Source organism: Hippichthys cyanospilos, chromosome 20 (genome assembly GCF_059441005.1).
Source record: "Hippichthys cyanospilos isolate Australia breed blue-spotted pipefish chromosome 20, RoL_Hcya_1.0, whole genome shotgun sequence".
In the NCBI taxonomy this organism is placed as follows: Eukaryota; Metazoa; Chordata; class Actinopteri; order Syngnathiformes; family Syngnathidae; genus Hippichthys; species Hippichthys cyanospilos.
The window spans coordinates 14,885,108-14,909,213 of NC_142388.1; the positions used below are offsets into that span (position 1 = coordinate 14,885,108).

At 40.0% G+C, this 24,106-nt stretch overlaps 1 protein-coding gene across 2 annotated transcripts in view; it reads right to left on the minus strand.

Moving 5' to 3' along the window:
- Positions 1-3,225: 3,225 nt before the first annotated feature.
- nt5dc1 (5'-nucleotidase domain containing 1) overlaps positions 3,226-24,106 on the minus strand; it is an 83,996-nt gene continuing 63,115 nt past the window's right edge. The window contains exons 9-12 of one of the 2 annotated variants that reach the window (XM_088403779.1): positions 15,056-15,177; positions 11,310-11,483; positions 8,082-8,247; positions 3,226-4,423 (exon numbers count right to left, since the gene is read on the minus strand). In XM_088403779.1, coding sequence (XP_088259905.1) covers positions 4,311-4,423; positions 8,082-8,247; positions 11,310-11,483; positions 15,056-15,177 — 575 coding nt within the window. In that variant the 3' untranslated portion in view covers positions 3,226-4,310. Of the gene's footprint in view, positions 5,954-8,081; positions 8,248-11,309; positions 11,484-15,055; positions 15,178-24,106 lie in introns of both variants that reach the window. The other variant, XM_088403780.1, reaches the window with a different exon arrangement.

Consider the following 24,106-nt stretch of genomic DNA (forward strand, 5'->3'; position numbering starts at 1 on the left):
GCACAACAGAAAGTTAATGTTCGATGGCTTTTTTTTCTATGAAGAACCCAAGAGAGTTATTTAGTTATTATTTATTTCCTGTTTTTTCTGTGAAGAACTCAAGAGAGGGTTATTTAGTTATTTATTTCATTAATAGTGTTATTATTTGTTTCCTGACTTTTTTTCTGTAAAGAACCTGAAAAGGGTTATTTGGTTATGTGTGGCTTTCTGGAAAACAATAATTTTTTTAAGTTCCCCTACGAGCGTCACACTTTTTCTGTTACAAATTGACACCGGCCCCCCATCAGAGAAGGGAAAAGTTATGTGGCCCTCAGAGGAAAAAGTTTGGGGACCCCTGATGTAGAGTCTACGTTGTGTGTGCGCTTGCTCTCGGCAAGCTGCATTGTAGACAAACAGACAGCGATGGAGAAAAGCGCAGCTTTGCAAATCTGACTTTTATTTCTTTTATAATAAATTGAAATTTCTAGTGTATTGTTATGATATAAGAGGCTTCACTTTTATTCGATGTCTGGGCATATCCGTTTATAAAAATCTTCTTGCTCCAAAAAAGAAAGAGCCCGAACATTACTCATAAAAATGAGCAGGTTCAGGACGAAGAGGCATAGCTGGGACTGTGAAATACGTGAGTGACAATGTTTCCAATTTTGTGTTACTATATTAAAATGATTGTTTTAAACAAATTTGGGGCTTTAAAACAGGTTTTGATTTTTGGTTTAATTATATGTTTTGTATTGCATTGTAAAATAATAAAAAACATAAAGCTGGCTACTTCACGGATTTCACTTTGCTCGTGTTATTTTTGGAACGTAACCCCCGCGATAAACAAGGGATTACTGTATAAGGCCCCCTACGGATTGGCCCTGGCCCTGACCCCCCCCCCCAAAAAAAAAAAAAAAAAAAAAAACGTATTTTGATCGCTCCTCAAAAATTCTAACAGCCTAAGTATTTAAATGGAATATATTAAAGATCCTTGTATATACTCAGATGTATATGTGAATGCCACAGATTTGCCATTTTGGGCAGTTCTAAAAGCATTCTAACTGATAATATGAATAGCATTATCAGGAATGGTTGATTTAAGCAAGGTTTTAGAGACAACTACTAAGTCAGGGTTTGTACTAAATAACCAAATTTTTTAATTCATCCATTTTAGTCATTAAAATGTAAGAAAGTCAATCCATGTTTGTTTTTAAAATCCAAGATGACTGTGAAGCTGAAATGCTATTTAGTGGCTCATTAGAAGCGAGGAACTCCAGGTAGATTCCCTGAGATGCGCTAGCTCTAAGTAATAATATAATACCAATATCTAAAAAATATAATAACAATGTATGAACATTAAACAACAACAATAACAATATTAACAATAATATTGTAATGCCCCGGAAACGAGTAAGGATGCACTCAGTCGTCAGCGTGGCTCTAACACTTTATTTTCACTCAGAACAATGTGATACAGAATTCCTAGAACGAGCTGCTGTTGGCCACAACTCACGCCAACTCTAACTCGACAACCAGCCAGTTCTCCCTTTCGTCCTCGTCCCTTGTCCCTCCTACCTCACGTGACCTCCCCATCAACAGTGACCCCCCCCCATCCATTCGCAACAATACATGGACATTACACTATTAACAATAATAGTTGGCAAGAGTCAACATGGTTTGTTCAATTCAATATTCAATTCATTTATTTATTGAAAGATCCTTTTCATAATATTGGACATTTTCCACAAAATTTCCACGTCAACATATCTGACCACATTTTGGGAAAATTTACCAAAACTCATCCACCAAAAGATGAAATCTAAGAACACTTAAAAATAGCAGTGATGGCACATATACTTCAAGAACAAAACCACTTGCAAACAGCCAAGATAGTGCTTAAGTGAACACGCCATTGAGGTATTCACATCTTGATGCAGTTTTCTACATTGTTCAAATAATCAAACAAATGAAATTAAAAAGAATGATCTAGTTGAATTCATGACAAGATTTTCCAAAATGGTTTACTCAATGCAAATAGAAACACAATGACTTATTACAGACATGACGTTTTTCAAGAAATGAGGAAAAGCTTGTCCACTTTTTTTGCATGTGTTGCAAGCAATGACGTTGTGTGTTTGTTTATTGGCCTAATAAAAACACATACAATAAATATTAATCCTAGACTCAACAGAAAAATGCTAATACAGAGCAGAACTTTAGAGAAAGGCTACCAAAATTACCACTGATGTTGCTCTAGTTGTAAACCTTTTAACAATGGATAAGTGCACAATAATTGAACAATTCTGGCTCTGCAAAAATGACCAATAATACTGACTGTATCTTACCGAAGCCCAGATTCTGCTGAACGGGGCAAATGTTTGCAGGTGCTGCCAAAGGAACCAAATGTGCACTCACGTCAGGGATTCAGTAGGGTTCACTACCTTCATCAATGCTCACATACATTCATCCCTAAGTGGAATAGGGCCTTGAGCTTAGTCGTGACCACCCTCCTGTTATGTACTACCTTCATGTGGCCAGACCATAATGTCTAATTGATGCATGAACTCATCCATTAGATTCATCGTCCATCATCTAAGCCAGAGGTCTCCAACTGCACCCGAAATAATGATGTTTCTGAACTGAATTAGTTTATTCTTTAACAGTTCAGTCAGTTGTGCTTTGTTTGGCTTGATCCCCCCCCCCCCCTTTTTTTTTTTGCACCGCCTCAGGCCCATGCTTATATTACATTTTGTACTGAGGAAGGACTGTATGGCTTCAGTTGAGAGCAGTCACTGATGGTGACACACACGTTGTTCTATCTCTTTGTGAAATCTGGCCCACAGGTGAGTTGTACTTTCTTTGTTAGAATGTTGTCATTGATGATAACGTGCCAAAAATTAATTTTGTTTGTTGATCCAATAAATTGTGACTGAGGATATCATGCTGGATAATGTTAGTTCTTATTTTCAGCATTTTATACAGAGCTGCCTTGTGTGTGTTTAGCTTGTTAGAATTAACATTTGTGCAAGGTACAGTATTTCCCTTTGGTAAATGCGAGCATTGCCATATGCAGAGATTTTGCAGAAATTCATTTGCTTCTATTTAACGTTTCGTGATTGCAATAAATTGCAGTTATACGATTGATTGAATCAATGTAATTTGTGTACATTTTTGTAAGACTCTTGCAGATGGGACTTACCTGAGTAACTGTGTTATAGCGATGTTTAATATTGAAGAGAGAGACACTGACAGTATGTTTAGTTTATTTTCTTTACTATATAAATGAATGAGAGATGTACCACTGACGTAACTGCAAAGAAAAGTTACACTCATTTGCTGTTCGCTGTCTGTCTACCTGGATAGAAGCCATTTGAACATGGAGAAAAGACAGAACAAATGAACTATTTCCATTTTATGTGTTTTTCGAGTGTGAAAGCTATTCTATTTTGTAAAACCATGTATTTTTAAATTGGTTGGTACATATTTTATGTGCACATTATATTTGCCACACCTCCAGGTCCACAATAAAAATCTCAAACATTGACCAGTCCAAAAAAAAAAAGTTTGGGGACCCCTGCTCTGAGCCACTTCCAATCCATATGCAGCTGTGCTGGAGTCAGTACCAGCTGTTTTCTGGCAGTATGCATTTTGTACCCTGAACTGGTTGATGGGCACACATGGACAGACAAAACTCACAATCAGACCTAAGGGAAAATTAGTGTCCAAATTTTATACACTGCATATTTTTGGAATGTGAAAGGAAAACAGGCAGACTCAGAGAAAATCCATATAGGTATGAGAAGAACATGACAGCTCCACAGAAGAAGGCTTTAGTCAGAACCAAACCCAGGGGCATGATTTAAAAAGAATCTATATATTTTATTCTATTATGATTGTTTGTTCCAAAATTGAAGAACACATTTTATTTTCAACTTAAAAAGAAAGTGGTGTTTTTTATGGGGCTGAATGCATTAAGGGGTTTAGATTATTTAAATGGGGAAAGCTGATGAGATAAGACAGATTTTAATTAAATTGTGGTAACAAAAAAAACTAATAGGTAAGCAATGATATCACTGTAGACAAACACACCCACATCCTTGTATTCTCAAATGTACACTGAACTATAGAACCACATTCAAAGACAGACATAACGGTTAGACAATGTATCTTAAATTACATTCAACAGGTTTTCTGTATAATTCAAAAATGGGGTATTTTGTGCTCCACAAATGGTTTTGAGTTGGATGGGAAACTGCAGGTTCAACTGGAAGTAGAGACCACATGGATAAAGAAAGGACAAGTCTTTTTTTTTAATTTCTTATCCTTGCTTTTCAGGTCAGATTTTTGCGTCTCCTTAGCAAAGAATCTGGAGGCCTTGGAAAGTATCCGGCTGTGCATGGCTTATCAGGGGAAAACCTGGGAAACTTGTAATCCAGCGGGAGATCTAAGAAGAAGAAAAGTTTGAAAAAGTTATTCAGCTCATGTGCAGGTTATCTGTTGCTTTAAATATCCACTGCTGTCAAAATTCAACAGTTAATATTCAATAGGATAACTGTTTCATTAGCCTGTGGCATGCCAAAGTACTTGTAGTTGTCTTGAATATCATCTATGTTGCCCTCTGGTAGGTCAGCTGGATAGTACAGTAATAATGTGCACTGACTATGACACGGGAGATCCTTAGGCAAGACCCCTCATGATACATCAGCTTACCTCAGGATGAGTGAACAAATAACTGAGTCAAACCAGCTCAGATGTCGCCCGGGTTTACAAGGTCTGCGTAATTTGCTATGAGACCAGGGCAAACTGATGACAAATACTACTGGAACAAAACACAGATGATGAGGGCAGAGAATACGAAGCTGCTGGATTGCTACTATACAAGCAATCCCAGAGAGAGGAGATAAGTGCAGCGAATGTGTGTGTGTGTGTGTGTGTGTGTGTGAGTGTGTGTGTGTGTGAACATTAGATACTTCGAAACCCACAGGCTATGTGGGCTATGAAGGCTATGAAGAAACATCTATTAGCCCAGTGTTCCAACATCTGTAATCAAAATCTACTATCATAACTAGAGATTACAACTAGAGGATGACAAATCAGTGGGGGGATGTCATCATCATCAACCCCACAATCTGAGATTGGGTGCCAAGCCCCAACAAACAGCTTCAACACAAGAGCTGCTGACCTGAGAAGGATGATCGTGAATGCTGCTTTGAAGACAATCTCCACGAGAATCATGACTGAAACCAACAAGCTGATACACAGTACAGCAACAGTAACCACGGAGATGCTTGGATACAAGGTGGGCTTGAGACATAAACTGTACCCATCACGGAAGAGACAATTAGAGGCCAAAATAAAAGGCAGCACAGAGAGAAGTGAGCTAGCTGAACTCCAGAAAGAAATAATGGTGAATAAAGGGGCATCCAGGAAGTACAACTCACTCTCCATACCAGAGCCGCTTGAATCCGCCAAACAGCAACTAACAGCTTTGGCCACCCGATTGAATACATAAAGGAGGAGAGGTCGGGAGAATAAACAAGCTGTTCTCTACTGAACAAGCCTCAAGACAAGAGCTGCTGACCTGAGAAGGTCAGTGGCAGGGGAAGAACAATTGGTCAGACCTGCCGAGCTGAGGTGGAAAAATACTGGAAAGGCATATGGGAAAGAGAGGCATCACACAGCACCAATGGCTAGTGGACCTAAGAGCTGATCACAGCAACCTCCCAGAACAAGAAGCAGGAACCATCTAAATGGCAGACATCCAAGAAAGCGTGTCAAAGATGAAGAGCTGGACAGCACCAGGTCCCGACATGATCCATACATACTGGCTGAAGAAGCTAATTGCCTAACAGCACAGATGAACCAGCTAGTCAGTGATGGAACTCACCCAGAGTGGCTAACCCAAGGCAGGACATTCTGAATCATGAAGGACATCGAGAAGAGACCCATCCATCGAACTACCAGCCACCTGTGTCTGCACAACATGGAAGGCTCTGTCAGGCATCATTGCGGCAAAAATTAGTAAGCATGTGGCTCAATACATGAGCGAGGCACAGAAAGGAATTGGCAGTAACACCAGGCGAGCTAAGCACCAGCTACTGGTTGATAGAGCAGTCGCCCGAGACTGTAAGAAGAGACACACCAACCTGTGCACTGCCTGGATTGACTACAAGAAAGCCTACAACCGCACACATAAATACTGAAATTTCTGGAACTGTATAACACCAGCAGGAACCTAAGGACCTTCATCCAGAACTCACATGAAATGTGGACGACACATACATATGAAGTATTTATAAATTACAAATTTGAGTCAAAGATTACTGCAGTACACATATTTACTTAAATCTTACATTTTTAAACCTTAGACAGTAACTGTACTGTTACTGTTGTAGATTACAACTTGTAAATCCAATTTGCAACATCAACCAATAGGGGCAGAAATTGTAATCCACCTGTGCCCTTATTGGTTGATATCACGTTGGGAGCCAATCAAGTGTCTTAGAGTGATAGGGTTGAGATGATTGACGGATTGCCTGGCCAGTCAGATGAGGACAGTACTTGGAGCATTCTTCCGGGTGAAGATCACACGCAAACACGGCAGAAGGAGAGGGGTCAGAAAAAAAAAAAAAATTATATATATATATATATATATATATATATATATATATATATATATGTATATATATATATATATATATATATATATATATATATATATATATATATACATACACACACACACACACACACACACACGCACACACATACAGTAGGCCCCGGTTTACGAAAGAATCCGTGGGTTCGTCTCTGCTCCCCTCCGCCTCCACCCACCACCAGCTCAAGTCACGTCGCCCCAAAGGTAAATGTCATTTTTCCTTTGTATATTTGTTATTTAATTTAACTGTACAGTAGATTATGTTACTAATTTTTAATGTGTATAAAGTCGTGATGTTTTTACCTAAGGTTTTTGCACGTGTTGCACGCATTCACTAATTAACATAGGTTTGGATTGCCCGTCATACGGCGAATTCGAGTTACGAGCCTAGCCGCTGAACGGATTAAGTTTGTAACACGGGGGCCCACTGTACTGGTTACTAATGGTGGGTCGTCAGGGGGCAGCAAGGCCTTCGCTACGGCCCTAACATAACCTGACGTCATTATCATAACTAGGATAAACTAAAATAATTCTAATGTTAAATGGTAAAAGAACTTTCACTTATATAGCACTTTTCTACCTTGGGTAGTCATTTACCTACTGATGACGCAGCATCAGGAGCAACTGGAGGTTCAGTGTCTTGCTCAAGGACACTTTGAAATGGTCTTGATGGTCGGGGGATCGAACCCACACCCTCTCAGCTGGGAGACGACCACTCTACCACCGAGCCATGCTGCCCCATATAACTATATGGAAAGTCAATTTCATTTTAAATTTATTTTTAGTAAATACATTTATTTTTACTAAATATATATATTTTAGATTGTTTGTATATAAAATTATTCTCCATATTCTGTTCCTTTCATGTCATATTATATCCATTTGGTTACGATCCTTCAAGTGCCATTAGCTAACCTGTCCTGTATTCAATTAATAGTAAAGAAATAAAATTATGTTCTTCTTATATTAAACTGCGATTTGTTATTTGGACTTCCGTAGATGTTTTGTGAAATTTTGTGGATATTTATTTCAAATTATTATTCATATCATTATTATTCATATTTATATCATTCATTCTCATATTATTCATTCATTCAAGTTTTGACAGCATCATGTATAAAGACAAGTTTTAATTTTATTGATGTTTAAATGCTCCGGAAAATAGCCCGTGTAGTCCAGTAATCCTTATGTGTGCTCACGTGGGGTATTTATTCGGGAGTCAGATATCAGAGAAGGCGTACGTGTGAAAGTATATATATATATATATATATATATATATATATATATGTATGATTATGATCTGATTATGATGATGATTTATATAATTATGATAACAGTGAAATCAAGTTTAAAAATCGAAGATTAACCTTAGAAAATGGCGACTTTTCTGAAACCACAACAAATCTAGGCCATTGCCTGCAGCTTTTTTCTTTGTGAAACATACTTGCTATGTGCTCAACACTAGGGATGGCCATGGTGCTATATTTGTGAATGCAGTTGCAGCACCACGTCAGTTTCTGGATCTCCTCGTCCTCTCCACCACTTTTGTGTACATCAACAAAGTAGGAACCCCACTGCTTGGACATAGTGGAAGGTGACTTCATACTCTCCTGTTGAAACACATTTGACAAGTCATTAGTGTTTAATTTTCAAACTAACTTCAGAACCCCTAATATTTAGGGAATGTATGCAACAAAATACAGTACCACATTTTCCGCACTATAGAGCGGACCTTTGGTGAATGGCCGATTTTAAGAGTTTTCATATATAAGGCACACATAGAGGAGAAGTTACATCCATAAAATCATAAACCATAAACCATTAAATCATCCATCCATCCATCCATCCTATTAGCTATGATAGAAAATAGACAATTACAGCATATGTTGCCTCCATTACAAGCATTTGTGCCTCCAACCAGATTTGTTTGTTAATTTATAATCTATAATTGTTCATTCATTATGGCTTGTTCAGCATTTTGGGTTGCCAAATCTGCCCGAGAGGATAAGGTGCATGTTACAAAGCATCCATCCATCCATCCATCCATCCATCCATCCATCCATCCATCCATCCATCCATCCATCCATCCACCCACCCACCCACCCACCCACCCATCCATCCATCCATCCATCCATCCATCCATCCATCCATCCATCCATCCATCCATCCATCCATCCATCCATCCATCCATCCATCCATCCATCCATCCATCCATCCATCCATCCATCCATCCTATTAGCTATGATAGCAAATAGACAATTACAGCATATGTTGCCTTCATTACAAGCATTTGTGCCTCCAACCAGATTTGTTTGTTAATTTATAATCTATAATTGTTCCTTCATTATGGCTTGTTCAGCATTTTGGGTTGCCAAATCTGCCCGAGAGGATAAGGTGCATGTTACAAAGCATCCATCCATCCATCCATCCATCCATCCATCCATCCGTCATTTTCTAAATCAGTCAAACTTTATGAATAGACTATAAGAAATTATAGAGACACTGTGTAAGATTCAGCTATGGACAGAAGGAGGAGGGTTTATTGCTGCATTTACAGTAATGCCTCTAAAACTCCCACAGGTGCAAATTAGACACACTTCCAAGGAGTTTGTGTAATTTATAAGCATTATGATAAAGACAGATATAAACACTCTTCCTTCTGCTGCTGAAATCAAATGATTGAATCCTCTGTTCTCCTCACCTGCCTTTCTCTTTTCCTTTTGGGGATCCGGCCCATATCAAACACCTGTCACACTACGCTAATCCTTTTTTGTTTTGAGTTATGCCGTATGAGTTTTAAACACCGCTTTATACATCATACAATGCTATTCTGCATTTGTTTTGACTAGGGCCGTACATGTTTAGCTGCATTTTACCCAGCGGCATCTAAGACTACACACCAAGCAGTGACCGCATTTATTTTGAATAACGCCAGACGGTGTTTGGAACCCACTTTTTACGCCTAGTCAAAACAAATGCGGAATAGCTTTGTATGATTTCATTGTTTGCTGACTGAAAAGTAATGCGCTGTTGCAAGTTATGACGCAAATCTTTGTTGGCACGAATGTTGAAATGTAATATTAAATATACTAATTTTTACAGCGCTGGAAAATGTAAAGAAAATGTATGTAAACCATATTAAAACAAAAAATATATTCCTCAATATCCATTTTCCATTTTCAAATATTTTTGAAAAAAACTCTTAGGGTGGCGCTAAAGAACCGAATGCAGCTCAGGAGCTGCGTACTGCTGACCCCTGCTCTTATCTGTGATCAGTAACTGAAAAATCAAATAGTGGGTGTATTAAAAGAATCCCAGCATACTAGACCTTCTCATCAATGGCAGCTTGACCTTTGACAAAGACACCTTACTTTTTTTTTTTTTTTACTGAGATCAGAGCTTTTATCATCAAGAGGCTGAAGATCAAAACCACTGCTGAGGGGGTGAATACCTTCATTGTGTCTCAGCATTAAATAAAAAGGATAAGAAAATTTTGAAAAGACTGGAGATGTTTTTGACAAGCCTAGGTTCAGCAGCAATGCAACAACTGCTCTCTATTATCCAGTGCAGCATAGTTCTACCAGGCGTGGTCACAGTCAAGACCTTGTATCAACCAGAACAGTTTGTAGAGTTCTGTCTTGACAGGGCATCTAAGGTCGAAACCAACCTACCAACACTAAAACAAAGGCAATTAAAAAAAGGTGTCATTCGCCAAGGTCTGCTCAAAAGGTGGATGCTGAACAATTGGCAAAAGGTGGATTTCTCATAAGACTCTTTGTTTTCATTATATCACAGCCATCTAATATCTATTGCAGCTTGCATGAATCTGAAATCCACCCAGAAAACAGTTAATTTTGGTGCCGTAAAACATGGTCGGAGGTTGCATCCAGCATGAGAGTATGAGAGAGTTTAGAAAGTTGAAAACAATATCAATAGCCTAATATATTAAGACGTGTTAGCCACCTTTCACATTCCCAAACACAAAAGTAGTAAAATCTTGCTACAAAATGGTGCTCTGTCACATACTTTTATCTCAACATCAAAGATTTTCAAGTTGAAGAAGATCAAGGTGCTCCACATCTGGTAAGCCCAAGCACCAGCAATGAAAATCATTTTTAACATGTCTGGGGTAGAAACAAAAGGGGATGCATGGTAGATGAACCTAAAGAATTTTCATGAATTCTGGAAGGCAATTCTGGATTCCTCTTCATTCCTCGTCAATGAATTGTATGAATCACTACTGTATCGAATGGTTGCAGTCCTCTAAGCTCGTGGCAGTCATACAACATATCAGAAATGGCTATCCCAGGACCATAACTTATTTAATGAGGTTCTGAAACAAATTTTTGTACTTAAGTAAATTACTTGTTAATTTTCCACATTACTCTTCGTAGGTGACAAAACATTTGCCTTGCGAAAATCTAACCTTTCTGTGTTCCTTAAATTTTAAGGCTTAAATGATCAATGTTTGTACAACAAAGAAATGTATTTTAGAAAAAACTTCTGTCTGGGACTGTACTATAATCTGACAAACTAAAATCAAAGGGGAGCAAAACGGAAATGAGAAGTCTTTCCAATAAACTTTTGAGACATTTCCACAAAGAATTACACTGACCTTAAATTACACTTGCAAGTTATAGAGTAGATATTAAATGAAAAGAAGATATCTTACCTCAAACCTTCCCTTTCCATCTTCTGGTTCCACTTGGGCTTCATTTGACTGTGCTGAATCACTCTTGGGAACACCCTCCCCCTCCATTTCTTCCACAATCATCACTGTATCCCACTTCCCAAAGCTGCTGGCAGGAAACATGTCTGACCTCATGCTATCTCCAAAATACACAACCTAAAGAGTAATCAAAAAACTGTAATGTAAGAGGGCATCTGGCTTTTTTTGCGTTTGTTTCACAGAAGGTTAAAGGGAGTGTGATTAAAAGCGCAGCATGGCAATAAAGAAGGTACATGATCGCACTTGTTTGCACTCTGACTCTAAGACAGCAAGCAAGTTCAATCAAATCACATTCCATAAATTGAGCTACGAAATTGCAACACTAAAATGGTGTTGCACCACTAACATGTCTTCATTTAGACACTAATCAGGGACTAGTAATCCTATGTTTAAAATAATTTATCATATTTCTCATCATATAGGTCTACCTTGCTTATAAGTCCACCCCACCTTTCTTACTTCATTTTGGATGAATTTGACAACAAAGGGGATTATAAGTCTACCTCTGACGAGCCGTTATACAGATCATGGCTGTCCAATTATAAAACCGGGTTAGTGTTCTTAAAAATGACGGAATTACGGTACTTTTAGATGCATTTCTTCATCGTACATCGAATAACATACAGTTGCAGTTGGGGGAGGTGAAACGAAATAAGTGCGAGACAATGCATGCATGCGCGTCGATGCAGATGCTAAAACTAATGTTGAATCAATAAAATGATTTGGTTTCAATGCTTTATTTTTTTGACATAGCTGAATATTACTTTGTGTAAAAGTCATCATCACTTTCTGACACAGAAATAACTGCATCTTCCTGTTTCTCTTGTTCCTTCTTGTCATTCGTTCAAAAATTCTTGTTACTCTTCCACCTTGGGACCCATCCAATTTGCTTGAAAAGGAGGTCTCCAGAAATGCTTCGTTGAGCTTTCTTTACCCATGTGACGACTGTGGCAAGATCAGAACGTGGAAGTTGCCCTTCGCTGTGTTTCTCCCCCCACCTACTGATATACATGGATGTCACATAAACATATCAAACATGATAACAATGGGAGTTTACACTTGGAATGCCATTTTATTATAAAAGAAATATCGGTAAGACATTTTCCAACAGTCCAGTGAATGTCTTTGCTCCTCTGTCTAGGCTCCAGATGGGCACGTCCAGGTCCATGTAAGAAGCGCCCCTAATGAAATCACGTTGGAGTGTCTTGCAGGACACTGCGAACTTGATTTCAAGAGGGAGTTGGCACTTCTATAAGACTCTCGATTGGCTCCCGGCAGGACCATCGACCAATAAGGGCAGGAGTTGTTATCTTCACCCGCCCCAACTCCCGCTTGTTATTCACACCTGGACGTGCTGGTCTCAATGGTAAACCACACACACGCTGTTGGTCTGTCCACGTTCACCAGACCGATGGAAATCTCTTACCTTGATTTATTTTATAATAAAATGGTAGTATTTTGAGTGTAAACCCTCATTATCATGTTTTATCATCTACAGATTTGACCTTAATTAGACTTCAGGCACTGCTAATACGACCGCGACTGCCACGAGACTTCAAAGGATGGAAAGGGGTAACTTCAGTACTGTATAAGGTTTAATAATTTAAGATGTAAGTAAGTATGTGTAGTGCAGTAGTTCCACGTCCGTGGCAAGTGCATTTATAGTTACCTCGTCTGTCTGGCATGCAGGAAACGGTCACATCACGTCTCTCTGCAATACAATGTCACAGTCACTGTCTCAGTCACGGTGTCAGTCACGGAGATGCCAATATGCTATTGGTCGATGAAGGTCACAGTCCCGGTCTCACTCACGGAGATGCGTATATGCTATTGGCCGGCGTCACGTCAATCACAGAAATGCCGATATGCTATTGGCCGAACGCCTTTATCTAGCTTGATGGCACAGCTGGTCAGGATGGAAGGAAGGAGAGACAATGGGTGAAAAACCGAAGGAAGGAATGTTGTGAAGACTTTGCAAACTTTATCTGTTAGACATGGCTTCTAAAATTGCAAGTGGCGGTAAAGGAAGAAGTAAGAGGATGATGACAATAGAAACCAAGCAGGAGATAATAAAAAAATACGAAGGAAGCGCACACATAGTTAACCTTGCTCGTGAGTATGGCCGTAACCGCTCGGCAATCTTCTCAGGGCAAGACTTTCCTCGCCGGGGGATGGACCTCGGTCAACAACAAAATGGAGAGGCTACTTCTATTATGGATTCAAGAGAAGGAAATCGCTGGTGGTATGTTCTAGTTTGAGAAAAGTTCTTGTTTAAGAAAATAAATCAATAAATTCTGCGGGTTGGTCTCTGCTCACCTCCGCCTCCACCCAGCTCAAGTCACGTCGCCCCAAAGGTAAATGTCGTTTTCCTTTGTATATTTATGTTATTTAATTTAACTGTACAGTAGATTATGTTACTAATTTTTAATATGCGCGTGTGTCCAGCTGTGCTTTAGCTCGTTCCTGCCTTGGTTGGACAATCTAAGTTTGCAAATCCAGTGTAACTCCAAACACCAAATCGATCCTTTTAGCGTCCCTAGCAGCTCAGCCAACCAGCCTGCCAGAAAAATGGCAAAGTCCAGCTCACGCCCCCGTTTGCCCAGCCAGAAAAATGGCAAAGACGAGCTCACGACTTTGGTAGCCGTGCCAGAAAAATGGCCAATCATAGTTTGTTGATTGGAAGAGGCAGACTAAACACGTTCCCCCGGGATAGGTTAACTTATAGCCTTTAAGGCAGATGAGCCACGGCTCAAGCCAACACCACATAGCGTGGTTGCTGAGTATAGCACTGCCTTCCAGTGAGCATTCATTCACGTCGAGTTCAACGTGAGGCCTCTAGATGCCGATCTTATGACCTGATTGGCTATTGCAGCTGTCTATTAACGTTCATATGTCCATTTGCGCATGCAAGGAAGCCTGCAACTTTTGCTGTGAAAGCCCAAGCCTCTGGCTAGTAGCAGGTTGTTGTTCATACTGCCTGGCAAAACAAATTAGCTGAATTCTAATTGGCTAGAAAATCCAAATTAAAATGACAACACTGGCAGGAGTAGAATATGGAGAATAATTTTATAAATAAAAAAAAATACATAAGATACATATATTTAGTAAAAATAAATTCAAAATGAAATTGACTTTCATTATAGTTATTATGATTGGAGTTTATTATAGTTACGATAACGATGTCAGGTTGTGTTAAGCCATCAGAGAACGGCCCACCACTGGTAAGCAGTGACACGTTAAGTGCATATGAGCGTGTTGCCCCCAGTAGACACGCGTGCACACTGACCGCCATGTTTGAGGTGTCGTAAGGTGAAAAAAATGGCGTAAAGAGGAGACAAAAAACAAAACAAAAAAAATATGGTGCGGCTCACCTTGTAACGTGAAAAAAACATAAGGCAGGGTCATCGTAAACCAGGGATCCACCCTATAAGATAATGTGACCATACACTACTTCATCATGCATTGATGCAGTCTTTTATCTGTGCTTGATGTTTTCTCCCTCAAAATGCCCCAAATTGATGAGTTTAAATATGAACTATTTAAAGTTTATTTCTACTCTGGGAATTATGAAATTAGAACACCCCATTCTAAAACAATGAGCAAATATAAACTTTTTTCTCTCTTTTGAACTCATTAGGATTTCAGTTCAAGTTCAAGGTTGCAAACGCAGGACATTACAAGAGTAATACCTTAGGCTCGGGTTTTCCTGTCATAGTCTTAAGCAGTTCATGTAGGTGCATCCAGTTGCCCTGGGAGTACCAACCAGGTTTGTCCAATGATGGCATATCCTCACTTTCCTCCACATCATTCACTGTAAGATAAGAGAATCCAAATATAAAATCATAAAATCATCCGATGAGTATGATAGCTAAGACCAATGTTTCTCTCAACCATGGATCAGAGCATTGATGATTACGTTGTCCATGGATTGTATATAATACTTGGCTCATGTTTATTATGTGTGTGTGTATGTTTGTGTGTAGTAGTGCATGGCTGTGTAAAGAGCAACTGAATGCGAGAAAGAAGTTGAGTTTAATGAGCATAGGGAACGAATGCCATAAAAACCATCTCTGCATTGCTGCCTCTGTCTCGCTGTTGTTTGGCTTAGAATCCCACCATTGCTGGCAACAAACAAATCGCGCTAATCTCAGACGACTGCAACAGCAACAGCCTCTGTGTTTCCCCCAAAACATAATGAACGGGTCACCAGAAGGCTGCAATGATGAAGACGAAAAGACAGGTTTTTCGGCAAATTTGCCTCATGCGACATTGAGAGACTACAGCCAGTTACACATTGGTGAACCAGGACTATTTTCATAAGGCATTGCTTGAGAAAGAAAGCTGCTTGCTGGTGTTTGAGGTCAACATGTTTTAAAAAAATATTTGCAATATTGTGTAAACTTATCGTGGTGATCTGTGCCTATTCAAACTCCCGGTAATTCATGTAGGTCTAAATTTGGCTGTTGTGGATTATAATCAGGTATATTTTGTTGTCAAGATTTAAAAATTTTTGTTTTTTAATCTTGATTTAAAGGCATTTACACTTTATTGGTTTACTTTAATGGTATATTTTGAATCTTCGATAACTGACATTATTCACTGAAAAAAAAGTCTGTGCTATCGTTTGCCTGCGTCCCAGAATCATTTTTTTTTTTTTTTTACGAGTGATGCATACTTTCAAACCAATGTCCATCCATTGGACACAAAATTTTTTGACATCAAAATATTATTCATCATGTATCTACTCTTTTATTCAACAAAACTTGACGTCTTACAAACATTTGACCACTTTGTCTGCCATCTTTGTTTTGATATCGCAGAAAAAAAATAAACAAGAAAAAAACAAAAAACACAGCTTTGTTAAATAAATGCTGCTCACGCCGTGGACTTCACTGTGTAAGATGGTAATCAAGTAGACCACCACTAGATCAGTCACGAACATGCTTCCGAGAGTAACTTCGAAATAAAATTGTCCCAATGCCGTTGGTTTAATACATTAATTGATATCCCACATTTTATTTTGAAGCATTGTCTGATTTCCTTTTAGTCCTTACAGTTCGCCTAGAAGAGGGGGGATTTGGCAGGAGATAAGAATCACAAGAAGAAGTCGCAGGACTTCTGTTTGTTATTTTGAATTGACTGAAAGTGAAACTCTGAGATAGATAAAGTTATTCGCCCGCAGCAGGGAGAAAGCAGCGAGGAATGTGGTAAGTATATTAAGTCATAGCTAGCTAGGCAACATCAGTCTTTCTTAAGGTCAGCTATGTTAGCTAATGTTATTCCATATATAAGCCAAACATATTCATTTGCAGTACGAGCTGTCAGGGACATTTGTATTACTGTAGTAATTAATTCCTACTGTGATCAGTAGTGTCTGCTGTCATGCAGACTCTGTTCTGGTCTATCGTGGCGAAGAAAGAGTTGAGCCGAAAGGCGAAGTTCTCTATTTACTGGTCAATCTACGTTCCTGCCCTCACTTATGGTCATGAGCTTTGGGTTGTGACCGAAAGAACAAGATGAGCGGCCGAAATGAGTTTCCTCCACAGGGTGTCCGGGCTCTCCCTTAGAGATAGGGTGAGACGCTCAGTCATCCGGGACTCAGGGTCGAGCCACTACTCCTCTGCATTGAGAGGAGCCAGTTGAGCTGGTTTGTCCATCTGTTTAGGATGCCTCCCGGATACCTCCCTGGTGAGGTGTTCTGAGCATATCCACTGGAAGGAGGCCCCAAGGATGAGCCAGGGCACGCTAGAGGGACTATGTCTCCCGGCTGGCCTGGGAATGCCTGGGGATTCCCTCGGAGCAGCTGGACGAAGTGGCCGGGCGGGAAGTCTGGGCTTCCGTGCCGAGGCTGCAGTCCCCGCGATGGATAAGCGGATGATAACGGATGGATATAATCAGTCCACATAAACATCTGTCTGATGATGCACCTGGTTATAAAGGAAGTCAAACAACACTTCAAAATAATATGTGAGCGATCAAGTAATGTATGAAACAAACAGCATATTTTATTTTGAAGTCTCTCCAGGAAGCAGGTTGTGACAGTGATCAAATTGTCATCAACTTGATCATTACCTCACAATTCAGCTCACTGGTACAAGTATTTTTTTAAACAAAGATGTGTTCTTTTTTTTCTCGATTGACGTTATTTTTTCCACAATATCAAAACAAAACGGTTGAGGGAGTTGTTAATAATGTTCCTCAGTCAAATTTTATTGGGAAAAAAAAAAGTAGGTGGACAATGATTAAAATTTTCATGGGAGAAAAAAACAAAAACAAAAAAAAAACCGCTCCAAGCCTTCAAAGAAGATCGGCAGCTTCCTCTCCAATCTGACTGGGCCCATCTCGCCAATTTTGTGATACGTCAGAAATCCACTTGTTCTAAGAAGGAGGATAGCTGGATTCAATAATGTAGATGTCCTCCACATCCTCTATGGACAACCTCTTTGGACTTAATAAGCGTACTGGAGGACATGACACGTGTGTGTCAAAACCAATAAATGCACTGAATTTTGATTATTATCGCCCACTGCTGGGAGATAATTGCAACTTTACCAATTGAAATCAAGTGATGAGGCTTAGCACGCCTTCCTGCCATTTTTAGAAATTACAAGATGAGCCCCAAAACACAACTTCAATTTTATTCAAAAACACTTATTCTCATCCATGTCAAACTAACTTGCTTTCTTATCATTTTACAGTTGTTCACATCCAAAGTGTTATTGAATAGGAATATGAATATGAAATATAGCACCATTATTGTATTTTGAAAGCACAATGCAGTTCGGTAATATGGTATCACAAGTGCTTGCAGGGTTGACTCAAAAAGCTGCCTCTGAAGGTAATTAGATGACAATCTTTTTTTTTTTACTTTGCATGGAGGAAGTTGAGGTGGTATTTGCCCTAAGATACTTACCAGTGATGGACACTGTCATTTGCTAAGAACAATTAAAAAAACAAGAATGTTCTGGAACAGTTAAAACAGTTAGACTTGTGCCATGGTTTTTGTTTTTTGGCGCCGCCTCTGGCCGCTGTTGGGAGTGCATTTCTGAAGGGGAGGGGGAGGTGTTCCAGTTGGGAGCAGTTATGTCGATGCCACACGTTGTTGTCCGTCCTTACGAGAGCTGGCCCACGGGTGTCTGTGAGTCGTTTTCTTTAGTGGAATATTATTCACCCTAATATGCCCATGGTTGGTCATTCGTGTCATTATAGATAATAAGCTGGCTAATGTTAGTTTATTTCATGCATGTTAAACGGTGCTGCCTTTGTATGTGTTGGCTTGTTCGCATTTTCGTGTCAGCCCTTTAGCATTTCATATTGAAGAGAACATTATTTGTGGTTGTATGTTTGATTTAATCTTCACAGTTGTCTACATTTGGTAAGATGTGATTTTCGCATATGTATACTTACGTTTGGTATATATTCTTCTTTGCAGTTTTACAAAATAAAAATGAGTGAGAATGACACAACTATTAAAGAAGTTGCCCTTATTTTGCTGTTCGCTGTCTGTCTACCTTGATGAAAACCACCTTAACATCTTGGGAGGACAGAACAGTAAAAACACACTCTATTTGGCAGAAGCAACCATAAAGAGACAGCTACTGTGCGTCATGGATGACAACAAGGAACAGTTCAATAAATACCATTCCCAGGAAAAGCAACAACCCCAAATGGATGCAAAATCATCTTTAGCAACAAGATCTTGTTGCTTTAGCTCCTCAAAGCATCCATGTAGGTCATTAGCAAGTGTCGCAGCTGCCAAAGCGTGAGCCAAAGCGGCAGCTGCACATGCGCATTTGGCCTATGCTGAAGAGGAAGCAGAAGCTATGAAACAACAAGCTGATGTTCAAGCTAAGCTACATGTTCTGCGAATGAAGAAAATGGCTGCTGCCGCAACCGCTGAAGCTACAAGTCTTGAAGTTGCAGCTCAGCAACTAGATGAAAAGTTCAATAGAGAAGAACACTTCTCACTATCGTCTGAGCATAAAGTACAAAGGGTTCAGGAGTATGTGAATAATCAACCATATGACCAGAATTACCAGCCTACCATACAACATGATTATTATCCAGTCACACCTTTAGCTCCACCTAAGGTGTCACCAAAAATATCAGTTTCATGTCCAATCACCTCTCTGGCTCCCCCGGATGCACTTTTCAAGACAGAGGCATGTGAAGGTCATCGTGTGAACCCGGTCACACAACTGTCTCCACCTCGTATGCTTAAGCGAGATGAGGAACCAGCACATCCACATTTGTTGCAGCTACATCCTCCCATTAATCATCAGAATACAGAGCCTACACGCTGCTACGAGCCATCTCGGCTATCACCTCCTCATCACATCACCCAAGACTCATCCCCATCGAAGATGTGGCACGATATCTCATGAAACGAGAATTAGTGTCAGCCACACTACAGAAGTTTGATGACGAGCCAGAAAGTTACCGTGGTTGGAAAGCTTATCACTGACACCATGAGAAAAACTTGATCTTCTCTGCAAATGACTTGGGCCACAGTCAGCAGCGCAAGCAAAGAGAGTCAGCTCTGCACGGGCTCATGATGTTAGTGCAGGCCTTCAAATGGTCTGGCAGCATCTAGAAGAAATGTATGGAGCTCCTGAGATGATTGAATATAATCTCTTCAAGAAATCTAAGAATTCCCAAGGATATCTGCCAGAGATGGAGCCAAACTGAGAGAATTAGGAGACCTCTTACTGGAGTTGGAGCTTGCTAAAGCAGAAGGTTTCTCACCTGGACTTGCTTATCTTGAGACAGCACGTGGTGTCAATCCAATTGTGGAGAAACTGCCATATGTGCTCCAAGAAAAATGGATAACCAAAGCATCCAATTATAAAATAGACTACAGTGTCACATTCCCTCCCTTCACCGTCTTTTCCAGATTCATCCAAGAGCAAGCTAGGATCAGGAATGACCCCACTTCTTCTTCCACTCCGCAAGTGCAGGGAAAATGGAGAAACCTACAAACAACCTCAATAGAATGCATATCTCAGTCAGAAAACAGACATCATAAACGAGTCAGGGTCTGACGCTCCAGAAATCGACACAATTGAGAATCCAGACAAACAGTACCCTCTCCACAAGAAACTGCATCCGCTCCGGAAGTGTCGCGGTTTCGCGGACTCTAGAAGAAAGGAAAATGTACCTGAAAGAGAACAGGATAAGTTTTCGATGCTGTGCATTGACCAAACACGGAGCAAAGGACTGTACAGTTGAAACTATCTGTATTGAAAGTGAAAGTAAAAAACACATTTCAGCATTACACCCAGGTCCTCCACCATATGACACAAATCTCACCAATCCACAGCCAGAGTTGGGACATCATGGCGAGGAGCCGGAAGAGAAGACAGACTCAATCTCAGCAACAACACTGTGCACAGAAGTGTGTGGAGACTGGCGTAGTTCCAGGTCTTGCGCAAAAATCTGCCTAGCCAAGGTGTATCCAGAAGGAAAGAGGGACAAGTCAGTCAAGCTCTACGCTGTCTTGGATGATCAGAGCAACCGTTCCTATGCGAAGTCTAAGTTTTTCAATCTGTTTGGTGTCATAGGACATAAGGAGCCATACACACTCAAAACCTGCTCAGGTCTTGTGGAAATGGAAGGAAGAAAAGCAAAGCACTTTATCATTGAATCCATTGATGGCCACACAAAGGTGCCTCTTCCTCCGTTGCTTGAGTGTGACATGATTCCAAAAGACTGTTCTGAGATACCATCTCCTGATGTTGCACATCATCATCAACACTTGGAGCCAATAGCACACAAAATCCCAGCTCTTGATGAAAAGGCACAAATTTTACTGCTCTTAGGAAGAGATGTGTTGAGTCTGCACAAGGTGAGAGAACAACGCAATGGGCCACAGGGCGCGCTATTTGCCCAGCGTCTCGACCTTGCCTGGGTGGTGATAAGAGATGTCAGTTTCGAAGGGACACACAAGCCAACCACAGAGAAGAGCTTCAAAACCAACACGCTGCTCAACGCGAGACCATCGTATATCAGTCCATGCACAAACAGCATAGATGTAAAAGAAAAGTTGCCTGCAAACCAAATGGGAGACACTCACCACAGATACCAAATAGACAATCTTAGAAACACAGTGTTCATAAGGAAGGGAGACGACGAGAGTCCTGCACCCTCAGTCGACAATAAACAATTCCTGACCATTATGAAAAGGAAAAAGGAAATGTGTCAAGATGAGTCCAACACATGGATGGCACCCCTACCATTTGCAACACTAAGCCGACTGCCTAATAATCAAGTCCAGACTCCTAAGCGACTCTCCACCCTTCGTAAGAGCTTAGACAAGACAGCAGACATGAGAGATCACTTCGTTGAATTCATGCAAGGCATGCTTGACAATAGGCAAGCAGAGATGTTGCATGTGCTAGAGCCGGGAGAGGAGTTTAAACAACTGGAAAAAGGAAAACCTGTCTCCAAAACAAACCCCTTGTCAAAGCTAGACCCTTTCATCGACCCTGACCCAGACACTCTGGGTCAAAACCAATTGCCCTTCTGGTTCAATCCTCCCACCCCTCACCCAGAACCTGCCGCTTATATAGGCTATAGCGCCATCCCATGGATACAGGCTAGACAGGTTGTATTTGACCCATACAGTATATTTGTACTAAATATGATATATATTTCTTAATATATCAAATATTCAAAGTGTTGTTTAAGAATAAAATAAATAGTGATCATAGAATTGAATAGAGCTGTCATTTTAATACTGTGATACTGTGACATCATGATATTTTTGCTCAAGGTTATAATGCTGTCAGAATCTGATACAGGCCCATTCCTAGAAGATTTTTTTTGTAATTTTTTTTTCGTTTTACAGTGCATTCAATGCCTTGAATCGTGTTATACATTCGATTCTAAACTAACACATGACCATAGTTGCAGGCCAGCCAGAATGCCTCGAAGTGATTACTGAATGCTAAGCTGTAGTCAATGCGCACATACTGTAGTTCCACGGATGTTCCAGGTGTGAAGCGCTATGGTGATAGTGTCTTCGGTTGATCTGTTTGCTCTACTATATATTCAAAAGTGGAGTTATTACTTCAAGAAGTCAATAATGGATAAAGATTACCTAAATTTTACTCAAAGATTGCTTGTGGCAGAAGTGCACTTATTAGTTGGAGAATGGACAAGGCTTGCCTGAACAACACTCAAAGAGCACTAGTGGCAATGACGCAACACGGCAGAAGAGCAGATATTAGTTTGCTGACAGAGCAAAAGACCAAAAGTGGAGTAGATTTACTAGTTGAGGATGGAGAGCCGGACTGAAGAATTCATTTGGATCACCTTCCAAAAACAACGGACCAATGGAGACCTAAGGGGGTCCAGGGTACCGCCAATGCAAATGACGGATCAAAAAAAATAAATAAATAAAACTAGAGCTGCAAGCAGCTATAAAGGGCCCTCGCAGACCTGTGCACGTTGGGGTATGAACAGGTCGGGGTATGAACAAGGACTATGAACGATGAAAAAGTAGTTGTAGATGACTTCAGTGCAGGACTCTTACCAAATATGTAAAATTTAGACAAGGTGGGACAATGTGGGTGGAGTTATTGCAGCTTTTATTGTTCCAATTTTGTGACTTTCAATGCCATATAGGCCACACCCACTGTCGAAACATCGTACTGATTTGTGGAGGGCATAAGGCATGGCCACTGGCTTTTCAGAAAACATTTAAGGGATATCACTTCAAGGGGCTCAGCAGAGTACATAAAAACGTTAAGGAGTTGCTATATTTTTTGCTGCCACTGGGTGGCGCTCGTACTATGATAAAAAATAGGCTTGTAGGTGTGTTTCACAATAGACTCTCATCCCATATATGAAGTTTTAAAAATATCAGATCGTCTAGGTCCAATTACAGCAACTTTTACCGTTTTTGCGAGACATCGGATTTTGAGTTGGCATAGAGGCAACCCGCCCTTTAATGAAAAGTCATAAAAGTTGAGAACCTTAATGTTCCAATGTGTCATAGCTTTTCTGACCATTTTTGAGTTCATTTAGTCAAACAGGCATTTCACAGTACATAAAAGTATAAAAAATGAGATTTTAGTCCGCCACTGGCTGGCGCTGTAAATGATTTGAAAGTTTATCACATAGCTGTATTATTGCATGACTTTTAAAGTCCCAGGAAAGTTTCAGATGTTTTGAAGCAGTCATAGCTGAGTTATTAAGATTTTTGTCACTCATGGCGAAGGAAGTATTAAACATAATTTGAAGCTCCGCCCGCATCTTTTATGTCAAGAGATCTTCACGATATTTGGACTATGTGTGCCCCTCAGTTGGATAATGATTCATGCCAAAGTTGAAGGTAATGGGGTGACTCGTTTAAGAGAAAAAGGCACTAGTTTGAGACCAGCTAATGTCTAAGAATGGGACAAAACTGCACATTAAAAAAATTCATAACAATTTTTCTGTACATCCTACCACATCACTTCTACTGACATTTTTGTAGGTCTTACAGTCCTTCATTAGCCTACAAAGTTTCATAGCTGTAGGTCAAACCAAACAGGATTGACTAATCTTTCGACTAATGACATTTTTTGCAGCCACTAGGTGGCGCTAGCTTTAAACTGGAATATATTTTTGTCGCTATGTTCAGGAGAATATTTTTATCCAATGTGTGAAATTGTGAGAAGATCAGATCATCTGGGTCAAATTACAGCAACTTTTACTGGACAGATAAAGCTTCGGAATGAAAATGGTCATAGAGGCCA